Source organism: Rissa tridactyla, chromosome 6 (assembly GCF_028500815.1).
Source record: "Rissa tridactyla isolate bRisTri1 chromosome 6, bRisTri1.patW.cur.20221130, whole genome shotgun sequence".
NCBI lineage: Eukaryota > Metazoa > Chordata > Aves > Charadriiformes > Laridae > Rissa > Rissa tridactyla.
In genome coordinates this window covers 35921369-35944961 of record NC_071471.1, presented here as the reverse complement: position 1 = coordinate 35944961, position 23593 = coordinate 35921369, and the positions used below count along the sequence as shown (strand labels likewise).

At 45.9% G+C, this 23593-nt stretch overlaps 1 protein-coding gene across 3 annotated transcripts in view; it reads right to left on the bottom strand.

Moving 5' to 3' along the window:
• The window catches only part of MICU1 (mitochondrial calcium uptake 1), a 106728-nt gene that overhangs the window by 10624 nt on the left and 72511 nt on the right, over positions 1-23593 (bottom strand). For all 3 annotated transcript variants that reach the window (XM_054207539.1, XM_054207541.1, XM_054207540.1), the window contains 2 exons: positions 6193-6330; positions 313-421 (listed from right to left, as the gene is read on the bottom strand). In XM_054207539.1, coding sequence (XP_054063514.1) covers positions 313-421; positions 6193-6330 — 247 coding nt within the window. The remainder of the gene's footprint in view (positions 1-312; positions 422-6192; positions 6331-23593) is intronic.

Below are 23593 nucleotides of genomic sequence, written 5' to 3'. Positions count from 1 at the left end.
ACACATCAGGCCTGAATGGGCCTGCTGAAGATATCACCGTGATATCAGCCCTTACTAATCAGTCACTATGAAATCACTCCTTCCTAATCTATTCAGGCTATATGTATCAGCCTTTAATTCCCTCTATATCCATCCAAATCCCTCTTTATCCATGGAGGTAGCAAGTTAAACCTCTCATTACGGGGAGGAACTGCAATTCCGGTATATTTTTAACCTGTCAGCCAGGCTCAACACCTTCCCGACTCCAAAGGCACGGCATGAGGTGCGCTCCCTCAAGCTTTCAGCACCTGTCCGTCCTGCAAGCTTTAATACCTTTATCAAGCGAAGCTCCAGCCATGTGGTAGAAGCTCAAAGCTGTGTCCACGTCATTTATGTTCTTCAAAAAAGTGAAGAAGTTCTCCACCTCCTCAAACGTCAGCCCCTAGGAGAGAGAAAAGATGGTCTTACAGTGATGAGAAAAAGGAGATTGTGACAATACCTGGATTATGAAGTGACACAAAGGCACAATGCCATAAGCCAGAGGGGAATTCATCTGCACACTCAAACCACTCCCACCTTGGCACCTGCAGATAAGGTTTGTGACCCGCACTTTTGTTAACCACCTCTGCTCCTCTCCCAGCCCCACCAGTGGTGCACTGGGAAGGGACTTCCCCATGCACGGTCAGTGCTGGCAGAGACCAGAAAGCATCTCTCTGGCCCTCGCTCCGCAGCCAGCTCTTGCCCAGAAGAGCGGACACTCCATGAGCCTGTGGCGGAGATGCAGGAGACTGCTGCAAGCAGCTTTGCTGATTGTTTTTCTTTTTCAAGCCTGCACACTTGCAATGACAATAATGAAATAGTCCAGGCGCTGCATGGTCTCTCCCAAGAGATTCAGGGATCCCTGGGGGGATCCATGTCTTACCCGGTGTGGCAGAAGGTGACACTGCAAACACCACAGTATGTAGCGATGTGCCCCAGTTAGCTTCACTGCTGGTGGCTGGGTGGCTGCGGGGCTGGATGGCCGTGGGGCTGGATGGCCGTCTGTTCTACTTAACAGCACGGGGCTCGGTTCACCCTGCGCCAGGCAAGCGTGTGCTCGGTGAGTGCAGACAGCCCTGCACTCATGGAGAAGCATCCTGCGAACACCCCACTTTATCCACCCATTTAGCATCAGCACGACTGCGCCGGGGCTGGGAGAAGAGCTGCAGCCTCCAAACTCCCCCACCACGGCCGCAGCTCAGAGCCAAAGGAGGAGGGAAATCATGGCCGTGGTAATAACCACTCAGCCTTCCTCTCTAGAAGAGATAAATCAGTTTGTCAAGCAGAGTTCAGCTCAGGCTCCTCCTGTCCTGTCTAGCACAGACAGACAGAGCAAGACACTAAAAATCCCAACTCCAGAACACGGCACGGTTTCATGATCTGGGTGGAAGAGCACATGTTCAGCGAGTACTCTCAAATATAAACTTATATGATCTGCCCAAAATCTTCCCAACAGCTTCTAATCAGAAAAGAAGCCACCTACATTTTTTTGAAAGAAAAAAAGATTTTTTACAATCTTCTCATACAGACACAGTGCCTCTAGAATTGTAAGTGAGGGAATTACAGAGGTAATACTGATACTACTGCAAAGATTCCTCCTTTTTGTACGACAGATCGAGAGGAGAAAAGATGCTTGCAATCAGATGCCCATCCGGATGCCTCCCTGCTACGCGTTTCCTGATTGATGTGCTCCTGCCTGGGAGTGGAGCACTGAAAAAGTGGAAAGCCTGCAGGAACCAGGAGGCGTGCGGCTGCTTTCAGGCCAGCAGAAGACTAAACCACCACTGTGCTGTGGTTTACCTGCTCTATTTGGGACATCTGAGCTTTGCAGCAGTGTCGACAAGGTGTCCCAGCAGCTATTTTAAGCCAAGAGCTCCAACTCTGTATTTTCCTGGAATTTCCCACCGGGAAATGGCAGATGCCAAGGCCAAACAGCGTTGCTGTCCCTGCAAAACGGTCCCTTGTTTAGTACCAACACTGCGGTTGCTATTGCTTCAGCGGGTAACAAGGAAGGTTTACGTGCTCACATGCGTACACTTGTGGTCCTTTCACCAGCTAAGAAGCAAAACCAATGACACACGGGGGTATCCTACAAATCCGGGCTTTCAGGTGGACAGAGATACCAAACCTCTGTGGCAAATATGCCACCGGTATTATGAAATTTAGTATTTTATTGATGAAGCCTATAGTTTGAGGCCAGCAGTAGCATTAAACAAATAATCCAGCTACCAAAATAAAAATATAATCAGAGACCAGGCAAGCCTGAGGCTTGCACCGACAGATCAACAGATGAGTGATCACCTTCATCAGGCAGAAGTCTGAGTTTGGGAATTTATCTGTTCCTGGTCGATGTGTTTGCCAGCGCTGCTCGGCTCTTCCCAAGTTATTCACATCTCCGTTGAAAAACCAGTAGATGTTTCCATTATATACTTATAGGCTTGTGTTAATTTGGAATCATGAGAAATTGCATATCTGGAGAGGACTAGAGTAGCAATCGTGGGATCTGGATGATCACTTCTTTCACGGCATTTATAGATCTAGGTGTTGATTCCCCCGCCTGAATCCTCCCATCATTTAATGGGATAATGTAGTGATAAATACGTAAGCCGGCAGACTGCAGAAATGCTCGTTAGCCTGCAAGACACACCTCCCAACAGCACAAACACCGTCTGCACAGAAATCAGGCTTTTCACCTGGAAACCCAGCTTTCAGCTGGGAAGAATTACATCTCCCTCCCGCCCTCTGCCACCCCAACAGGAAAATATGCTGCACCAAAGCCCCACCTGTAGAAGACGACCTGAATCGCTCATTTCCCAAGAGCCAGCTTGGTTTTCTAGCAGTTAGGGAGGCACAAACCAAAGACCTTGCTTGTAAATACTATCGACGACTCAAGTCCTTTTCACAAGGAGTAAAGCAGCTGTGTAGGTATGACTCAAGGGGGAGGATCGTAAGCAATTTAAATTGCTAAAAGTAGAGCGTGGCAGCTCCACTGAATACGCAGAGTTCACGTACCCAGGGTAAGATGGGATTTTTTTTTTCCCCCGCAAGAAAAATAAAAATGAAAGCAGATTATCAATTAATACAAGAAAACATGCCATTACCCAAAGCAGGAATGTAGAATAACAATGCTGGAGAATGGCTAAAGGTTAGGTTAAAACCAGAGGTTTAATGTTTCGGAGGCTGCCAGGGTTGCCTTGTGCAGAAATGGTAATTGCATCAGACAGTGAAGATGATGTTTGGCAGATTTCATAAGAAAGCACTTGCAAGGTAAACTGCATTTCCAAGGTGAAGCTCGCCGGGTAGGTTTGGTACAATTACCGCCATTGCCCTCCCAGCATCACACTATTCAAATTATTTTACTCCCCCTTTCTTAGGAAAGCAATAGCAAGGCAAAGCCCCTGCTGCTTTCAGCGTAGAGGGGAGTTACAGCAGGTTAGCTGACTGCGCAGATAACGATACTATCAAAGTACACTGTGATGCTATAAAAGTATGCCAGTAAAGCGTGAAAAGAAGGGATTTGGAGAAAAAATTCTTCCTGCAAAACATGTTTGTGTTGTAAACTGCTCTGACTTACAAAGTGTTCAGAGGCTGGAAAGTATTGGAGGATAAATGGCTTTAATGGTGGCTTTAATGTCTCTTTGAGGTCTGGGAGCCGAAGGGAGAGCACCAGCTCCGCTGCCCTTTTCTAGGAAGGGAGGTGAAGCAGAGCCCGAGGGAAGCAGCCATTTGCTCTGCGGATGTCGGGGTTACAAACGCAGAGGAAGCAGCAATGCCAGCGTCCAGCTTCTGCCGTTTCAAGAGGGAGAGCGCTCCCCGGCTGAGCACTCCATTTGTTTACCACGAAAACTTCGCAAGCGCGTCCCTGAATAAGTTATGCAGAAAGCTCGAAAGGCGGTTAAATGTGATTCCGGTCACGGCCGTCCTATTTCTAAAGAGACGGGGAAATGTAAGGTCCATAACAACACTGACAGCCACACCAGAGTGATCCAATAAAAGTACATCAGTGTAGTTAGATACAAAGTGCTGCACACAAATCTGCAAGGGATGCGGGCTTCTAAAATATCCCGGGGGGAAAAAAACAAAACCAAACCACAAACTTTCAAGAAAAGGTTCCCTTGTATAAAAGACCACGCAGAGTTAGGCAGCAGGCTGGATTCTCCATGACCTAAAACCTGCTAAAATGGAGGATTTCAGTACCTGGTTTCTATAGCTCTGCATAAGCATTGACTTTGAGCTGCCCTGGCTGCCAAAAAGGCTTTTCTGCTTCCAGCACAAAGCATCTGGCACTCCCTGCCTCCTTTACAGCTCCTCAAACCATTAAATATCTTGTCCTTGTTAACAGAGAGGCCATCTCGTTTGAGGATTTAGGGTGTTTCATTCCCCCCACCCCCCGGGTCTAAGGGATCATGTGTTTTCCACCAGTTCTCTTTCTTGCAAATGTCTTTTTTTTTCCTCCTGTTCCCCAGTTTCTCCCCTTGAAAACCCTTGGAATAAAGAAAGAAAAAAAGACTTGCTCTGAATATGGTTAACTGGAAATAGAAACACGATTTGGCTGATTTGGGGATGAGGAATAACATAAAAACAAAAAGTTCTTCCTCTGCCACAGATGTCAGGGTCTTGTCTTACACATGAAAGGACGCAAACATCTGCTGTAAGAAACCTTCTAAAATAATTCTGCCTAATTTCTCATACACCCATATATATTCAATAATATATATATGTGTGTGTGTGTGTGTATATATGTATATTATAAAAAACCCAAATCACAAGAAAAGAATTGACATTTTGGGAATGTGAACAACAGAGCTGATATTTTCTGTTAGACACACATCACAAGTAATTTTTCCTACGAGAAATCAAACTATTCCTGTTAAAACTCAAGGGGCACAGACGTATTGGAAAAGCCAAATCTGCAGCCTCTCACTCAAAGATCAAATAATCGCACACAACCTTGGCAACATCACTGGTCTTATTTAAGCCGACGACAAAGAGCTTGAGAAGGGAGATTTCCAAATGTTAACACGCAACGTGTCTCAGCTCCGACAACATGTTGCCACCATCTATTGATAACAGTCCTATTATTGAGCCTATTTTCCTACAAAACATGAGGGAACCTGCAAAAAACTGCTCTTTTCTGGTACCCCAAGGCCACGAGAAGCTGCAGATACCGTGGCTCCTCCGGCAGGAACGCAACTCTGAGCGTGGCCTTTTGGCTTGCTTACAGTTTCTTCCAGTTTTTAACTTTTTTGGCACTATTTGCAGTTAATAGAGCCCTATTAGTCTACCTGCCCGCTGCTTCAGTACGCCCAAATTCTCCTCCAGCACCACTGAAAGAGGGAGAAAATGTGAGCGAAAAAGTCACTGGAGTGGCTTCATATGAACTGAGGATTCCTGCACACCACAGAAGTCCAGTTATGGCCTCAAAGAGAGACAAAAAAAGGACTAGACCCTGGCCAACACTTGCGTTTTATAACACACTTTGCATCTAAACAAGTGAAGGAATAAACGCCAGTTCTGATGTTCAGGGAAAGTGGCTCTAAAACAGTCAGACCGACCCCATATGCAGCCAAAGATGTTCCATCCATTCACATTTGGGCGAATTGCTTTTTTATAACCCAGTTCATAAAAGAACAATCCGTCTTTATAGAAGCAGACGTGAAATTCTAATACTGAAGTAATTTAACAGCCCATACTTGCCTCACCTGATAAAGCACATCCTTTCAGTAGTCTTATTCCAAGGTCTCTCACTAAATGAGCAAGTGTAGGATCTGCAACCTTATTCCTCTCTAAATCATGAGTAATTCAAATAATTTTTCACATAAGTTCAGAACTAAATAATAAACGGCCCAGCCACAGCAGCTAATTAATCCAAGGTCGAGCCAGTAACTAGGAGCACGTCTTCCATGTTTATTCTGGCTGCAGACCCAGGGTGCCATTCAGTGAATTGAAGTTTTTGAAAATTAAAGCGCCCGTTTTTAATAGGGACAAGGCTACACCCTCATCTGGACCCTGACCGCCACACTCCCACCTCTTCCACCTCGTGGCAAAGCATCAATTGCCTACAAAGTCAGCCTGTCCCCCCCGCACTGCAAGAAAAGGGAAACGGTTTACGTGTTTCTCAGCGGGGTGCAGAACCGGTGGTCCCCACCGCAATGTCCCGGATTTGCCACCCACCTCTCCGTCTTGAAAGTGCTTCTTGAGCTGCTTCAGCATGACGGTGAGCTTCTTGGACTGCACCCCGCTGTAGGCCAGCAGCATGCTGCCGAACTGCCGCTCCGTGATCCGCCCCTCCACCGGGTCGTGCCGCTCAAACTGGAAGGGGACACAAAAAATAAAATAAATAAAAAATAAAGGGAGATAACAACAAGGCTGCGCAGCGGAGAGCTCCATCCAGGGGAAGGGTGTAAAAAGGCACTGTAATAACAAATGAACACTGCAGGAAACACTGCTGAGGGAGAAATCCGCGATGTATTTGAATATTTGCTTCCCCCAAGACTGTCTCCATCAATAGGTCAACATTCTCCCTATGCGCTATTCCTTGGCCAACGTGTAGAAGGAGTCTTTGTACCTCACCCTCCCGGTTTTATCTCTCAGGGGGACAGCGTTTGTAGAGCTGGACTTGACAAGGCAGGATGATTACTTTAACTTGAAACCAGGCTAACTGTTTCGAAAGTGGTGAAAATCCAGAACAAATACTAAAGTGTTCTTCACAGGCACTTCCAGCTTGGACGTCTGAATAAAGTGATAAAAAAATCGGTGCAGGACTGAGCTAAGGTGCAAGTGTGTGCTTAAAAGAAGTATATGTAAGAGCGATTCTATGATTGCTATAAAGGGTGGTTAGTAAATCGTGATAGAAAAATCTTGCAAAACCTAAGTCTCATTGTAGCTCTTCTCTGCCCCGAGCCCTGTAGAGGTGGATTCAGCAAGGGAAGGTTCATGGAGGTCTCCAGACCTCACCTTCCCCAGTCCCAAAAAGCTCATCTTGTCCTAAGTCCCTTACGAAGGTGGCTGTAAGGGTCCTGCAGAACTTCCTACAAGCCCTTCAGCAGAGAGAGGTCTTCTCCGTTAATCCCTCTTCTCCAGCACTAGTTAATGTTTTCCTGGCTTTCGCTGCAGGGGAGAAGGGAAGAGCAATTGTCCCGACTTGGGAAGGCACTGGGTTTGAGCCCCACATCTCTGCTAGACAAACAACGCAGATTTCAACTTTTCCATCCCCCCGCCCACCTCTTTGTGGCTCTAGAAACATCAGCGTTAGACTTCAACCGTCTTCGGTTTCACAGATCTCAGCATTCAGGATCCCTTATTTGATTTCCTTCAAATTTATCAGAAACCACCTGACCTACGCTATAGCTGATCACAAGCCAGAAGGTGACATTTAACAACAAAATTAATCTTTAAACTCCTACGGAACAACTCAGTATCACTGACTTGACATCTTATTGCTTGGTGAGTTAACCATTTCTGCCTCAACCACTCTTCCGTGCTTAATCATGCAGCGAACACAAAAGCCGGCAAGGTACCCAACTGAGATCAAGGTGTGGAGATGAAACCTGGCAGATCCACCAGCCTTGCTTTCAATCCGCATGGAGGCAGAGCTCCAGACACGGCTGCCTATACACGCTTTTAATATATACACTTTTAACTACACTATGTAACACCTAGGCTGCTTGCAAACCAGCTGTTACCATTCCCAGGCTAACTCCAAGTTGGGCGTAAATATTTTTTAGTTATTAGCATAGCGGCCAGACTTCTGCCGCTTTTCCCAGTGGGATGCCAAGTGATTCCAACTGCATTTGAAACGGATGAAAGGCCAGGACTGGAGTAGTTTGGATGGACTACGCTGGCAGGAGGCAGCTCCCAACTGGACAGGACTGCTTTTTAGCACCTTGGGCTTTCCCTTGAGTGCCCCATGCAGTATTTTGGGTAAAAAGCTGGCACTTCTTTTTACTGTCATCTAATACAGATGTTGGGGTTTACTCACGATACAAAACACCGGCCTCTCCCCTTCTCACACGCTGGGGAAAGCAGAGGGAAAACTCATTTGGAGAAAAAGTACGTGTTCTTCATTAGGAAGCAGAGGTAGTCCTTTCTGCCATCTTTGAAGAACGCAAAGAAGTTTTACAGTACCCAAGAGACACAAAAATCCGCAGTCAGTATAATTTCAAAAGCAGCGCTGATGCTTTCTTCTACTATAATATTCCTCATTTAAGCCCAAAAGACACAAACAGTATTTTTCTACCAACTACCTTCAATATCCCAAATTTTAGCAGTGCGTGAGACAGAAACTTTTATTAAAGGACAAGAAATGGGTCCAAATATCTCAAATCAAGCTCGTCACTGGTGAATGCGCTCAGAAAACTCTTGAGTCAGCATCTGAAAACCTGGCGGTCCTCTCCCCCAGCCCTGCATGGAGGAGGCGTCACTGTGCAGCTCCACAGGGTCACACGAGCAGCACAGCTCCCTGCGCTCTGGCAGGTGGGGAAATAAAAAAGGGCCAACTCCTCACAGCTTTTTTTTTTGGAACCGGGCATTCAGACAGTGGTCAGATTTGCACTACCGGATGCAAAAAAAGACAAGAAAACAAAAATTAAAACAAACTTTTTACCTTCATTTCTCTCCTGACCTGTCTCACAGAAAGCCTTTTGGTGCCACCTTTAACATAAGAGAGCAGGATTACTCTCCAAACGCCATGCTGAAGAAGTCTTAACAGGAGCATGACGATGAAACGCATCGTTTCAGCCCAGCTTTTCTCTTTCTTTCCCATTTTCAGCCGTGGCCCCGAAATTTCAGCCGTGGCCCCAAAATATTCAAAGCCATTGGCCCACCACTGCTGCAGAGCGTCTCAGTGAGCCCTTCAGCTCCTCTCCCTCGGGCTTTCCCAAATAAAACATGATGAAAAACACCTGTGGTTTAAGGATTACCTGGGGAAAGTAGGTACATTAAGAATAACGCTGTAATTTCCAATCAATGTTTGCAGCCAGGCAGCTGGGAAAAGGCAGACAAGCATGCTTTAAGCAGGAATACTCCTAAAATTAAATGCAAACTAACTTCTGCATCTCAAATGTCACTATTGAAAACGGATAAATTAAGTTATCTTATTTAATGACACCTATTACTAAATGTTTATAGCTAGAGAATAAGCAGTGGGGAAAAAAATATTTATTCCTCCAGTGATTCACTTTCTCAGCTTCTGATCCTTGGAGTTTTAGGGATTTCCTCAGTGGGAAGCTGCAGCTGGACCGGTATGTCTAAATAGCCACGTGACAAATTTTTCCCCCAAGAAGTTGCCTGATGCCACTCATTAATCCTTTTGCATTATGAAAACAAAGCGTACTGGCCCAAAAGTTTCCCAGCAGGTACCGCTGGCATGCTTCAACCATCACTCATGCACGGAAAGTACGGACAGGGCTATAGTGAAACACACAAACTCTGGGTTTGGGCAATCTGGTCCAGACCAGGCACCGGGGATTCTTCTGCACTACAGGGAAAATAAAGAAATTGCCAAGTGTTACTGCATCGGCTGTCAAAGACACGAGCCAAGGCAGGCGGGGAAAGCCTTTCTGGAGGCAAACCTTTCTACAGCATCTCTTAAAAATAACTCCAATACGCAAGTACGTGGATCTCACCGGCTCTGAGCAGTAGTATCGAAACGTGGAGCACAATTAACATGCTGATGCTTGCAGTATTTTTTGCGTCTTGCAAAATTTATTGAGAATAGAGTAGAATGCCCATCCTACTGCCATAGCCCGAGTCTTGATCGCAGCAATAGCAAGAGCCTCACCTGCAGTGGACCCACTGCGTGAGACAAAAGAGCTTTAGTCTTTTATCGCACAGCTGGGAGATTGTATTAAAGGACAAAACAAAGATAAAACAAAGATAAAACAAAGATAAAACAAATCTAAGATGAAGGAACTAAAATAACATATTTATACAGACCTCTTTAAGTTCAAAATCGTGCTGAGACCCTGTGCATAAACCAACTCATTCCCCCTCCCTGTGCCCTCCAAACTGGTTCCAACTTTTAATTCCTGCAGGTGGTCGATCAGGTGCAGCGATGAGTCAAAACACCATACAAATATTATTCACAAGAAATAAAAAAAAGCTTGAAAACCGTGGAATTAACGCTTCTTATTCTGGGTTTATCTCACTTTAAAATGAACACCTCTAACATTAAACCAAAACGCTCACAGATGGCCAAAGTCACTTCCTGGCAACCAAGCGTTACGTCCTCCCAAAAGAAAGCAAAGGGCCAGCCTAGAACAAGCGAGAGCTGGTCAACAACCAGTTTCTAAATTCAAATATAATCACCACTGAACTGAGAAAAAGCAAGAAAATCACAGAGATGGATAAAGAAAGTCCCAAACTTGCCTCCAAGCTAGTGTCAGACATTTAAATTAATTACAGAAGGGATGAGCGGGGGATGTCACTTAAAGACGATGCAGAGAAAGAAAAATTTTGGCGAGAGAATCCTGCCTTTTTTTTCCTGATACATTAGCAATCGTGTTTATTCATAAAGAAACTTGGCTTCAAGTAATTTGTGACTGGAAAAACCTTGATTTCAGCTTTCAAAATGAAACCAGCTACCCCTGACACCCCCCTTTCCCACCTCCCTGCCTGGGAGCAGAGGTCCCACATCTGTGCTCTCCTGCCTGCTGGAATGTCTTCTTGCCTACAGAAGACAACTCGCCCCTCATCGCCACTTGAAAATGAAGGAGGGTGTAAAAGCCTACAGTAATTTTTCAATCAGTACTTAATACATGGTCTACAGACAGCGTTAACTGTTAAAATCCCCCAGGCATTTGAAGAGGCAGGAAAAATAGTGTCCTTTCCCAGGTGATCCCGATCCTTTGCCTTCACGCATGTGACATTACTGTACGGGTTATTTTTCAAGTCACTCGGAGGGGGGGAAACCGAACCCCGCAAGGATGGGATGCAGGGCAGAGCATGCTGAGATTTATTATAAGCAAACAAGTCCTCCAACAGCCTTTTTCCCTTTCATATATCTTAAAGAAAGGAAAAGCACGACCAAGGCAATTGCTCCGCCGACATCGCAGGGCACCGGCAGACACGGGACAGAACAGCTCCCATGCATGACACCCACCATCAGGAATCTGGGGAGGGAAGAGGGGTCCTACCGCCTCTAAACTGCAGCCCCCAAAATCTATGCACACACCACAGATGGCTGGTGAGTCCAACATCTCCAGAGCAGCTTCCAGCTGCAGCCACTTGGTGCCAGCAGCGGATTCCGCATCCACACACCAGCAAGGATACAGTGAATAATGAAATATAACACTCTCTGGTGTTCTTCCTGCAAGCCAGGACGCCTGAGATGCTGAAGAAATTAGCCTAAAATATAATAGGCAGTATTTTGAAACTCATTAAAAGCCAGCAAGGAAATCAAACGTGTTTATGGAAGGGAGAAGAAGGCAGGAGAAATAGGGCACTATTAAAAAAAAAAAAACTTCTTAAAAACCAGTGAGCAGTGTATTCTTGTGAAGAGACCACCAGCACTTCACTATCCCACTGCCAGCCTGACCCAGCTTCGCTAGCCCAGACCCAGTAGCCAGTCCATACAGAACATTAGGATACTTCCTACAATCATTTAAAAGACTACCCATAATCTTAAACATGCGTTAAATACTCCCAACCCTTCCAAAAAAATCCCGATCAGACAGGATGAACATCTTCATGTTCCTTTATAAGCTGAAATGTGGGTAAGCTTCCTTCTATCTTAGCTTTCTCTCTGAATAAATAACGCCACTCTCTTTTCTTCAACACAGGGAGGAAAGGCTTCATCACATGAGGAGAGCAGAAGGCAAATAAACAGACAGTTTTCTCTGCTTACACATCCCCTTAATTGCATAACTTTATAGAAAGGCAATACAAGGATCCACCATAAAACAACGGACCCATAATCCCTCCTCTGCTTCCAGACTTCACTATTTTTTCCCCCCACTAACTCAATCCACTTTCTCCTGCGGGAAATCAAATGCTAGCTTCTGAGAAGCATCCAGCCTGAACCAATTCAGAGACACCACCATGAGAAACATCTTTATTCCAAAAAAAACAAATACGCTGGAACTTCTTAAAACACAGACATTGGCTTCCTTTCATCTCTCCTTCTGCCACCACCAGCTGCAAGGCTCATTGTTGGGAAATTAAGCAGCTCTGATGATGGCTAAGGAACCATCTGGCACAGGCAGGAGGACCTCCTCTGGGTCCTCCTTAGCCATGGAGATGGGCCATTGCAAATGCTGCCCCCGACTCGGACCATCCACCTCGCAAATGTAGACTTTTCCAATCTGAGAAACAAGGGGGAAATCAGGAAATGTCATTGGAACCAAAGGTTTAGGGTACAAACAGTGTCGTGCCCCTGTGAGCACCGACCTGCAGCCCTGGCACACCATACATTGGGGAGTAAGGGCTGAATCACCCCTCCCAGTTCAGGCTCGATGTGGTGGGACACGTGGCTTCAGCTGAGACACGGCTGTGTTTTGGAAAGAAAACGTAAGATGAAATTTTAACTTGCCCCCAGGACATCTCTTCTCCAGAAGAAGGTCAAGCTCAGGTACCAGACACTCCTCAGGGGAAGACTTCTGATTCCAGCCGACTCTCCTCCCGCATTAAATTTGTCATAACCAATAGCATTAACATGGGAAATTTCTACCTAAAACCCCAGTGCTGAAAACCCTGTCTAATCAGAGGCTGCAAGTATAAAAAACTGCTTAAAAACTAGCGAGCAGCGTGTTGTCATCGCTGCCACCAGACTGAACTACACAAGAGAGCAACACCAGCTCTGCAATTGCCCGGGGAAGGACATCAGGGCACCAACACCTTTGAAGAGGGCTTAGCACCACCGTGCAACCACAAAGGGATGTAAAGACCTCACGCTTGAGAAGCAGGATTCCTCCTCCTTCCTAACCTGCCATCGCACATTTGGTCTTTTCTTTTCCTTGCTTTGTTTGCTGAAGATGACGGTTAAAATAACCATCATGCCCTCCCAGGGGCTGTGCTGGGCAGAGGCTCAAACGCCATTTCAGACCAACCGAAACCAGCACCAAGAGCCTCGAAGCCCACAGATGGGCAAGGGGAACACCCAGCTGTAACGGGACGCGGCGCGATGGAAACGCAGCTCGGACTTTCCCTAAAGCAACGCCAAAAGAAAAAACAGCAGTGCCTCCCCTGCTGTTCGCCCAGGTGCAAAGAAAGAATACAAAACATGGTCACACCACAGTTTTAAAGTGGATTTTAAACACAAATACCATGAAGCATAGTACTCCTGCTGGGCGAGAATCAGCATCTTCCATTTATAATGTTCTTATGTTTTCAGAAAGACTCCTAAATCTAAATTCTGTAAATTTGATGTAGGTATTCTTGAACTTCAAACTAACTACAGCCAGGCACCCCGGCAATGTAACTTCTATCCCTTTAGCAAAATACCTACCTCTATTTTAGCAGGCTCTTAAATTTCTATGAAAGCTTCTCCTATAAACCAATCAAACGAACTACGCAATCCCTAAAATCTCAAAGCAAGCATCGAAAAAAATAAACATGTGCGCGCCACTTCTGATTTCCAATTGAGAGAGAAAAAAAAAATCTACAAGGACTTTTGGATGGAGAGAAAGGTGTTGAGGAATGATTTTTGAGCTTATTTATGCTGGCTAAACAAACAGCAACGGCACAAATATTGCTAATACTAATTCTGTCAGGTTTAGGGGGATTTGAAAAAGGTGAGCTGTTCGGAGCACCGCGATGTAGGTAATAAGGAATCCAAAGGGTCTGGGAAATAATGATTTGTAGGGTAATATTCAGATTCACAATATATGACCCTTTAAAGTGGTATTTGCTCACAGCTTTATTTGACAGGCTGTAATACGTTATTTATCTGCAAACTACGCAGCACTGGCTCTGTTTCCTGTTCTGGAGAAGCAAGCTGCCAGCATCTCTTGTCAAGCTGCATATACAACTATGACAGAGGGGGGGAAAAAAGAAGAAAAAAAAAAAAAAGAGAAAACACCGTCCATCTTCCTAAACTCCAGCAACCTCCTCCGTCCAAACAAAATTTAATATATTTAGGAGTAAGCTGTAACGCTCACACAGGCACCAAATTATTGACAAAAAAAAGAAAGCAAGGGAAAAATTTCTAAAGGCTTTTTACTTGGAGAGATCAAAGGTTTAGAAATATTTTTTTTATTTTTTTTTCGTAATTACTCTGAAAGGTTCCAGTGCACATGGATCTAAAACGGTCCCAGAGGCTCCCTGCCAGAGCAGGGCACGCTGCCGGAGCAGCAGACGGCACCCCAAAATCCTCCAGTTCGGAAACCACTTCTGAGCCTCATAAAACCAGCCAGAGCATCTGAATTATTTAATTGTCCATTAACCGCTTCCCCTACCTTGGTTCCCTGGACTCAGGCGCGGGTTGTACAGCTGGACTGGGTCAGGAAGAAACCCTCCCAATGCCACCAGCAGCGGCTTGAGTCTCTTTTTTTACCTTAAAAAAAATAAAATCCTGTGAAAGAAAAGAGAGCTATTTTCATGTGAGAAAAATCCAATCTTCCGCACGCTTGCCCTGTTGGCACTCTCCCTCTGCTCTCCAAGAGCAGCTTAAGCGACTACATAGCAGCCAGGTTAAAAACGTATATCCGCCAGCAGCAGCATGATCCCAGCACACCGGGTGTCTGATAGCTGCTTTTGAGCTTTCACTGACCTTGGCGTGCCACCGCTGCCTGCGAAGGGGGGGAAAAAATATTAATTCAAATCACCACCCACTTGTTACGCTTTAATGAGCAATTAAAAAAGGTTATATAAAGACGGCCAGCACCTGAAATTCCTCCTCATGAATCAAAATAACTTCTTGCCAGCTCTGAGAATATCTGCATTTTGAAATTTCAGGCGGTGGAGTTATGAAAGGAAGGAAACGTAAAGGAATCAGTAATACCAAGGGGAAAGGACGCATCTGATAGATTAAAGGGAAGCGCTTGCCTGGCTGCCGGGATGGAGAGGGGAAAGAGCCGGGCAGCCACTTCCCACTGCTGCTCTCCAGACCTGGCTCCTTCACTGCCATTCCTGCCCTCGACAATGCTCCTGGCACCTCGGCACCAGGAACGGAGCAGCTTTTCTGATCCTACCCACTCACTGAATGAGAGAAGAGCAAAGTTCAGAAGCAGTACAAGTTCCCAGCACCCCCCGCGTGGATACCCAGGGGATGGCGGAGCCGCAAGGACCAGAGCCAAACTGTTATTCTGAAATACACAAATAAAAATCTCCATGGAACTGATGTACACAGTTTTATTAAGAAATACAGTGCTCTCGCTGCCTGTTAAGAGTTTACGCTGTTTCTGCTTGACCTTGGCACTCAATTTGCCAAGAAAAATAAGCTTGCAGCAGTTTGATTGAGCCTAGCAGGGAAAAGGGAGTGCCTGCGTCCTGCTCCCGCATCCCTAACATCCCGACAGACGTGAAGTCGGGAGATGAAGCACAGGCAGGAATGCGGGGAGATGCCCAACAGCTCTGTCTTTGGAGCTCAAAAAGGGAGAAAAAGAGCAAGAGGATTAAAGTTCATATAGCAGAAGGACAAGGGAGAAGTCAGATACCTGCTACAAGAATTGCGCATCACAAACTTCCCAACCATAGATTTTAGCGTGCTGTTATCACGCAGGACTCAGTTTGTATTTATTTTGGGTCGTGCTTAAGAAGCTGGCTGGCATTCTCAAGGAAGCGCAGCAAGCCTGTTGGGTGATAAACGTTTCTTTTTTTTTTTTTCTCTCCTGTGATTAATAAAACCCACTGCCCACGCTCCCATAGTCACTGTACTTGAGGGTCCGCGGGAAGATGGAAAACACGTAGCCCTAAACGTCTGCTTTGATTTTTGTCATCTAGCTGGGACATCGCAAACACCGCAGTAACAAAACAAAGCCACAGAAGCTTCTGAGATGGTCCTTGCCTTTCCCACCAGCACGAAACCCGGCACCAGCAAGAAATCCCACACATGTGCTGAGCTTGCCAAGCATGGGCTAGTACTGGCCCCAAGCCACTATGCCTCTCTGCATAGAGCTTATGTGCCCAGGTACCTCACCCAGCCATGCCTCTGTGGTCCCAACATGCTCACGCAGATATCCCCAGCCTCTTGCCCATCTATTTTTGGGATTCCCTGGCTCCTGGTTGACTAAATTGTGCGCACATGAACAAAAGTGTCTATGGTAACTAGCTTAGCCCTTCTACTTTACGGACTCAGCGATACAAACCTCCACACACGCTCTCGTGGCAACGTAATTAATCAAAATGCCACCTTTGGGATTTTATTTGCAGGGGTCCTACCAAAGACTGCTGCCTGCGCAAGCGAGTGCAGGGCTCAGCACGCTGCACTGTGGGAGCTCAGGACCAGATTTACACACGCTTCATAAACCAAAGGAGCCCGTTGTTACAAAGCAGAACCCTCCACTGCTGCTAACGATGCAATAAATAGAAATTCCAACAAAACCCTCAAATGGCTTCCCCTGCAGAGCCGCTGCATCAACCACATTTAAGTCACCCGTTTGAAATGTAAGCAAAGTAGCAGCAGATACCATAGTGAGTGTTTTCTCATCAGGCGCTGCGATGGTTGCGTTAATCATAGAATCATAGGGTTGGAAGGGACCTCTGGAGATCATCTAAGTCCATGATAATCAGTCCATGAAGCACCCATCCCAAATGAGGAGATAGCAAAGCTGCTCCTGGGTGTTCCAGCCATGTCCCAGCCATGTTCACAAGCAGCTGCAGGACCTCGATGCGTGTGTATCATCACACCCATATCACTCTTCTGGAGCACTGACTGTTTTGGTCTGCTGACCGCAGGAAGGTTCTCCTCTTGATGCTGGGTACCTGCTCGGTGTCACTGCCCATAACCTCAGCATGCCACTGCCAGTCGCAGTGCTGCAACCGCTCACTTGTCACTGCTGGTGGGGCGGACCCAAGTCACAGCTGAGACACCACTTAAGAAGGGGCTGCCTGAGTGCTTTTGCTTGATTTCAATCCAACAGGTATTTTGAAGACAACGGACAGCACAGCCAGACATGGTCTTCCTGTGCTGACGTAGGCTGAGTATGGAGGTGACTGAGCACCCATCACCCCTTGAAGCACAGCGGGCAGCACCCTCAGGATGTCTCAGCAAATATTTCACAGCTGGTGTGCAGATGCTGGATGCGCTCTTATGGTCCTGAGCACCCCAGTCACCCCACAGCCGATACCTGACTCTTCCTCCACCTTTCCGCATGAAGCACTGGGCTTGATTTGATTTCGCTGGCACAGATGATTTCCCCACTTACTTTTGCAGCCTGTACTGGGTAGGAATCAGTTAGGAATAGTGTTTATGGTGTCTTCCAATGGAGGCACGAAGCACAGCTTTCGGTACCTCACCCATGACGGAGAACCACCCACTGGCACTCTCCCTTCTTAATGAAAAAAGGGACTGAAATTCAACCCGTCTTATATTTAAACTAACCATTTCCTGGTGCGCATTTCAGCCTTTCGTTACCTGCTCTGTCATTACTGATTGATGAAAATGACTCACCTCAGTTTTCTTTACAGTGAATCCTCATGTTTATTGAGACAGTTATACCTCCCTTCCACCTTTCCTTTAAGCTGCACATGCCATGGCCTTGTAACTTATTCCTATTTTCCACATTTTTTTCCATACTAACATCCCACTCCGCATTCTTACCAAGTCTTTGTCTTACCGACACTGGACAAAAACTGAATGCCAGCTTTTCCCCAAACCCTAACTGAGACAGTACGGTCAACCTGAAAGCTTCACGTGACCCTTTCCATTCACATGCCAAGACAAAAGCAGGTTGCCAGAAGCTTTGAATGCCACCAAAGACATGACGAGCTGTGCAAATGATTTCAACGGCTGTCTAGAAATTCCCAGCTTACACATACGTATGCTGGGCTGGGACTCCTTAACTATAGAGTTCGCTGACATTAAACTATTTACAGTGGTCAGATGATCCCATTTTAAACCGGAGATGTCATAAAATTCTATCATCCACACCTTCATGGCTATCCATCACAAAATCATGGTCACCAGCCTTATTTCTGTTCCCTAAAACTTCTAACACATTAAACGCAAAGAGGGAGTATATAGATCTGTGGGAATGATCCTGATAACTCCTTTCTCCGTGGCACTAAACCCATCATGGCTTTGTCCATCCCTGACTCTAGTAAGGACAGGCCAAGAGAGTTGGGGGGGTTCAGCCTGGAGAAGAGAAGGCTTCGGGGAGACCTTAGAGCCCCCTTCCAGTCCCTAAAGGGGCTCCAGGAAAGCTGGGGAAGGACTCTGGATCAGTGAGGGGAGCCATAGGATGAGGGGGAATGGTTTTAAACTGAAAGAGGGTATATTTAGATGAGATCTGAGGCACAAACGTTCTGCTCCAGGTTTTTCTTTGGTTGTCCTAAAAAGCAGCTGTTTTTTAATTGTATTTTCAGCTTATTAATATTCCTCTCCCTGCTCTAATTCTGTGCTTTACCAATTCCCTCTCACAGCAGCCAATGCTTGCCCTTCACCACCCCCGGAGCTTGGATGCCCCCCTCCCACCACTCACGACCCAGCTCCAGCACTTGTGCTCCCCAGGGCAGGAGCTCTCAAGCCCTGCGGTACAGCTTACTGAGCCTGGGCCCTCCCGGCGCTGCGTCCCCACCTCACCTTCCCCCTGAATCGCTCATCCTCTGGGATGAATGGAGGACCCTGTGAGGCACACTTTAGGCTTTCTGCACTCAACGATCAGGTCATCCTCCCCTCCTCCCCCATGGCATACTGCGTGGTTTCAAAGAGGCGCATCCCAGGTGACTCAAACCATTCCTTAACACCTTTACACATCAGAGATGTCCCAGTGAGAGACACCTCGGGTAAGCACTGCAACCAGGTCATGAAATCACTAACAAAGAACCCAAGCAATTTTTTTTGTATCTGCCACTAACTGCCCCATTAAAGAGACAACTTCACAAGTGCTGGTTTGGCTTTTCATATCTAAGGACCATGTGAAGGAAGAGAAAGCAAGTAGGAGACTAAAGAGGAGATGTAGATATAGAAGATATAGAACTAGCTATAGAACTGACAAAACTATGCAAGTATACAAAATGCATTACAGGATGCAGAGAAGAAGGAATTAATTAGAAAAAAGAGAAAGTCTTACATCCCCCATCATTGTTCCCACAGTGGCCAGGCCAGCAGTGAAGCAGACGGTGAACGGATCAGCAGGTAAAGGACAGCTTTGTGAGACAACACAGCTAACCATGACAGAGACTGCCATAAGGGAGACTTAAAATAAAAGTGTCTCGTTAAAGTTCGATAGCAAATTGACCTCCCGAGAGTCCAAGTTTGGGGCCCTTCCTTACAAAGCTTGGCTAAACTGACACAGCCAGACTTCATTTTTCAGGCCAGTCAAAACTATTTATTTAAGTGACTCTTTTCTTTCACCTAAATCACTGCAGCAGATAAAGATGCGCAACTCATTACTGCAAACTTTGTTGCCTGTGTTAACAAATCACTGAAAGTCTGTACCAGTCTGCAAGCCCACATAAAAACAAGGCAGAACCCAAGAAATCTTGTTTAAGCTGTGCTTTGTGCCTCTACTGGAAATGCCGTAAACACAGCAGCTTTTAATACTTGGTAGAGGATTACTCAGACACCAACAACCCCAGCACTGGGACTCAGAACAGAAAGGCACTTACAAACTCAAATTATTACCCTAAAAACAGATTGTGAAGCATTAGAAATGCCTTCTGAAACCAGAATATTTGTTAAGAGAGGGTTGAGACCCCAAGAGATCTAGGACTTTCTAACGAGATTTGTGCAGATGGAAGAGCATCCATCACCCCTTCTTCATAAAAACCAAGCCAAGCAACAATCGTTATTGGCATTGGTCATCAAAACACGAGTTTCCAGGGTAAAAAAGTTTCTCTTGCATCACCTGTTACAGGACACGTAAAATCAGCGATTTTGTGGATGGCAGCAATGACGTGTGGCACCTTTGCCATATTCTCACAGAACCCCATTTTACTTCTTTTTGCTCCAGAGCTTGGAAGACCTTTTGCTTGGGAGGGGCACCCTTGAGCCTTGGGTAAACAACGATTTGCAAAGATCCCTCTGTTTAAGCATAGGGATACCCATCTGCACAAGGATCTGACTCTTCAACCTAACTGGCAAGCTCCTCCATGGGAAGCTGCATCCCACCAGCCCAAAGTGCAGACCACAGTTCACACCAGACTGAGACGCGGGGTTGCTCAGAGCTGTGCGGCACAACCTTGTCTCTCCAAGACCTGCATCTCCCGCCAGGAAAACACCCTCACAAGGGGCAGGGCGGGATTAGTACCTGCTTCAACAATTCATCCGAGAACAAATGCCCTCCGCGAGTAACTGTTGGGGAAACAAATGTGCTATAGAAATCTCACTGCAGGCAATGTGGAGAAAAATATTTAGTTACTAAGGTCTTACACCATAGGCACGTATCCCACACTGCTGGCAGAAAGGGGCTTGGGGAAACAAAAGACTAAGTATGGAGATTAAATCACTGCTATTAGCAGGTTTGGGGTTGCCTTTCAGGGCTGACACAGATGTGGAGAACAAAGGGCTAACATGTCTCTTTTACATGATTTACAGAATCACAGAAAAATGTAGGCTGGAAGAGAGCCACGGGCTGGCTGGGACTCCTCTTGGTCCACCAAGGACACAGGACTATCCAGGACAGACACTAACAAGCAGAAATAGCAGAAACGATGATGTCAACTCCTATCCATCTTCCTAACTTGCAGGGTACTTTCACTCAAAAAAATAGTAATTTTTAAAACATGCAACGTTCAAGCCCAATACCACCTGTCCTAACAGGACACGTTATAGCTGCAGTGCCTGTCCAGACTAACTTGTCACCGTTTGTCACGCTAAAAGACAAGAAGAAAGGAAGTCTTTCCACAGGCGCTAATGCAAGGCAGCGTGGACAGAGTAAGAAAACATGGAGGACTTTGCCAGCAGCCTGCCCCATTCAGTGGGTCCCTGTGTTCTCAGGGCCACCTCGCAATGCAACGAGGATGCCATAGCTTCCTCCAAGTAGCCAAACCATGAAAAGTTGTAATAAGCCGTTAAAAGCTTCTCCCCTCCCTCAGGCTGTGGTTACTTTTCTCATCCTTGCCTTCCTGCAACTGAGCTGATTGCCGAGTTTCCATAAAACGATGGAAAATGTACTTTCATCAAAGAAAATAAGCAGAAGGGAAGCTAAACCACCAGGCCACGGTTACTTAAACATGCTGTCAGCACTTCAGCCATAAAGAACACTGAAATGCTCAGGGCTTGGTCTGATCTAATTCCTCTGAGAAAGTTTCTGCTCGATCTTAACAAGAAATATTCAGTAAATTTTCGTATGAAAAAAAAAAAAAAAAGAACTAAAATCAGTACGAGGAAAGTGGGTTTAGATGATCAGAAACTATTGTTCCACCTTTAGTCAGCAGAAGAAACTGGCTCTCAAGTGTATTAACTGCAGATATGCCTGGGTCCTGAGCCGAAGGGAAAACAGCTGTAAAAGAGGTCTTACTTAAAGTAGATTTCTTTTGGAAGAGAGAAAGCAAGCACCCCCGTTTGAGAGCAGAGGCACTGTGTCACTTGGGGGCTGCACCATGCCCGGGAGATATTCTTCAGACCTGCTCACGGTGCATTTCCCCAAAGCCTTTTCTGGAGTTCAGACACCGAACATGAACAAAAACTGTCTTTTAAATTACCATCCCAGCTTCAGACCATGTACAAATTTTGCTAAGCCAGCAAAGGACGAGTAGATGAGGGAACAAGAGTTCAGCTGAGCCCCTGGCAGATCCACCACCATCTCTTTTCTGCTCCTTCTTGTCCACTGGTAACGGCAGCCATGCCAAGAGAAGGATGCAGCGATGATCTGCACGGGCAGTTGAGCACGAGGCTGATGAAGGACCACTGTGCTCACAGGCTCATTACCCAAACAGACACATAAAACAAAGGAAGCTGTTAAAAATCCTGAGTAACCTGAGTTACCTGAGGCTCTGTAGCACAGTATTTCCTAGCACCAGTTCTCATGTTCTTCTGATTTGCACGGGTCAAGGTAAATACTTGAGGGATAACTCTTCTCTGAATTACCACGTGTTTTAAGTGGCTGAGTTCATCAGAGCACTCCCTGGACAAGGAGCAAAGCAAACCCACTGGACACTTGTGCGAGAAGCCACTTAACCATGAACAAACACATCAAACGTGAAACAAGGAGAGGAGGTGGGAGATCACGTCAAAAGAGATAAAAGCAGAAGAGGAGAGAGGCCATGTTGCATAATGCCGAGGACAGAAATAGGCCTGTATTGCCTAAATCCATGAGAACTACGAACAAAAAAATCACGTGCTTTAGTATTATGAACTCAGGAAAACATTAAGTCTGGCAGAACAGAACTGTTACCTTTGCATAGGTCAATTTTTCTGTTAGAATGAGTATATAAAAAATGCCACACTCGGCATGGTACTGCGCTCAAAGGTTCTGTCAGGAATTCAGTAATGATGTGCTTATGATAGTCATTAGCTTACCAAGACACAAATATCTTGCGCTGTCCGGAATTAATAAATAACTTGTTAGAAAGGCAACTAACATCCACCAGAAAGACATACAATTGACTGAAATCACTAAAAACTAAATTAATATTAAACTGTTGCAGGAGGAAAAGAGGAACAAGTACCAACAAACTGAAAAAACCCCTATTGCTTTGTAATGAAATGAGTGGGGACCCGTGGAGGGAGCACAGGAGCAAACGTGGCAGTGGGAAACTGGAGCAGGACGGCAAACGAGGATGGAGTAATCCCTATTTCTCTTCCCTTTGTGTTCCAGCTCACCTTTCTTAACCGTAAAAAGTATTGCATTTGTTTTCAATTTGTAGAGGCGTTGAGGAATCGATGCTTTCCAGTCCAAGGAGATTTTCTTCAACTAACCTACTCCCCCTGCAACTGCTGAGCCACACCACCCGCTTTAACGACCAGTTACATAAAGTCAGCGAACTGGACAATTACCTTCATAAAAAACATTAGTCCTTGAGACAGTTTCTAACCTAGATTCGTAAAACTCCAAATAAAAAAAGGGAATAAATTCAAGTTAAGTTCACAACGACTGACTTAATAGGAGCTTAATAAAACGCTGTCCCTTAGCACACAGACACTCACATCAGCCTGAGGCGACGGTGAACTCCCAACACTGTTGTTTTAGCAGATTGTGGTTGTGGGGGGATTTTCTTGTGCACAAACCCTCATTTCTGATGCAAATAAAAGCCTGGCTTTGCTCAAGCCAGGTTGAACCTTTGAGCCTGCTGCAGAGAAGGGCACCGTTCCTAAGAGAGTCAGCCCTGCTTGGGAGCTGAGACACAGACCAAGGAGTCCCCTGCTGCTGTTCTTGTACTCGCTTTATTCAAAAAAAACCCCAAATTTGGAGCTTGGTGCTTAAATTCAGGCTATGTGACTAGGAGCAGGAGATTGGGAGCTGCTGTTACCTCATGGTAATGCAAAGAAAAAAAAAAAAAGAGACAACCTTCAATTTAATTGAAAGGCAAAAAA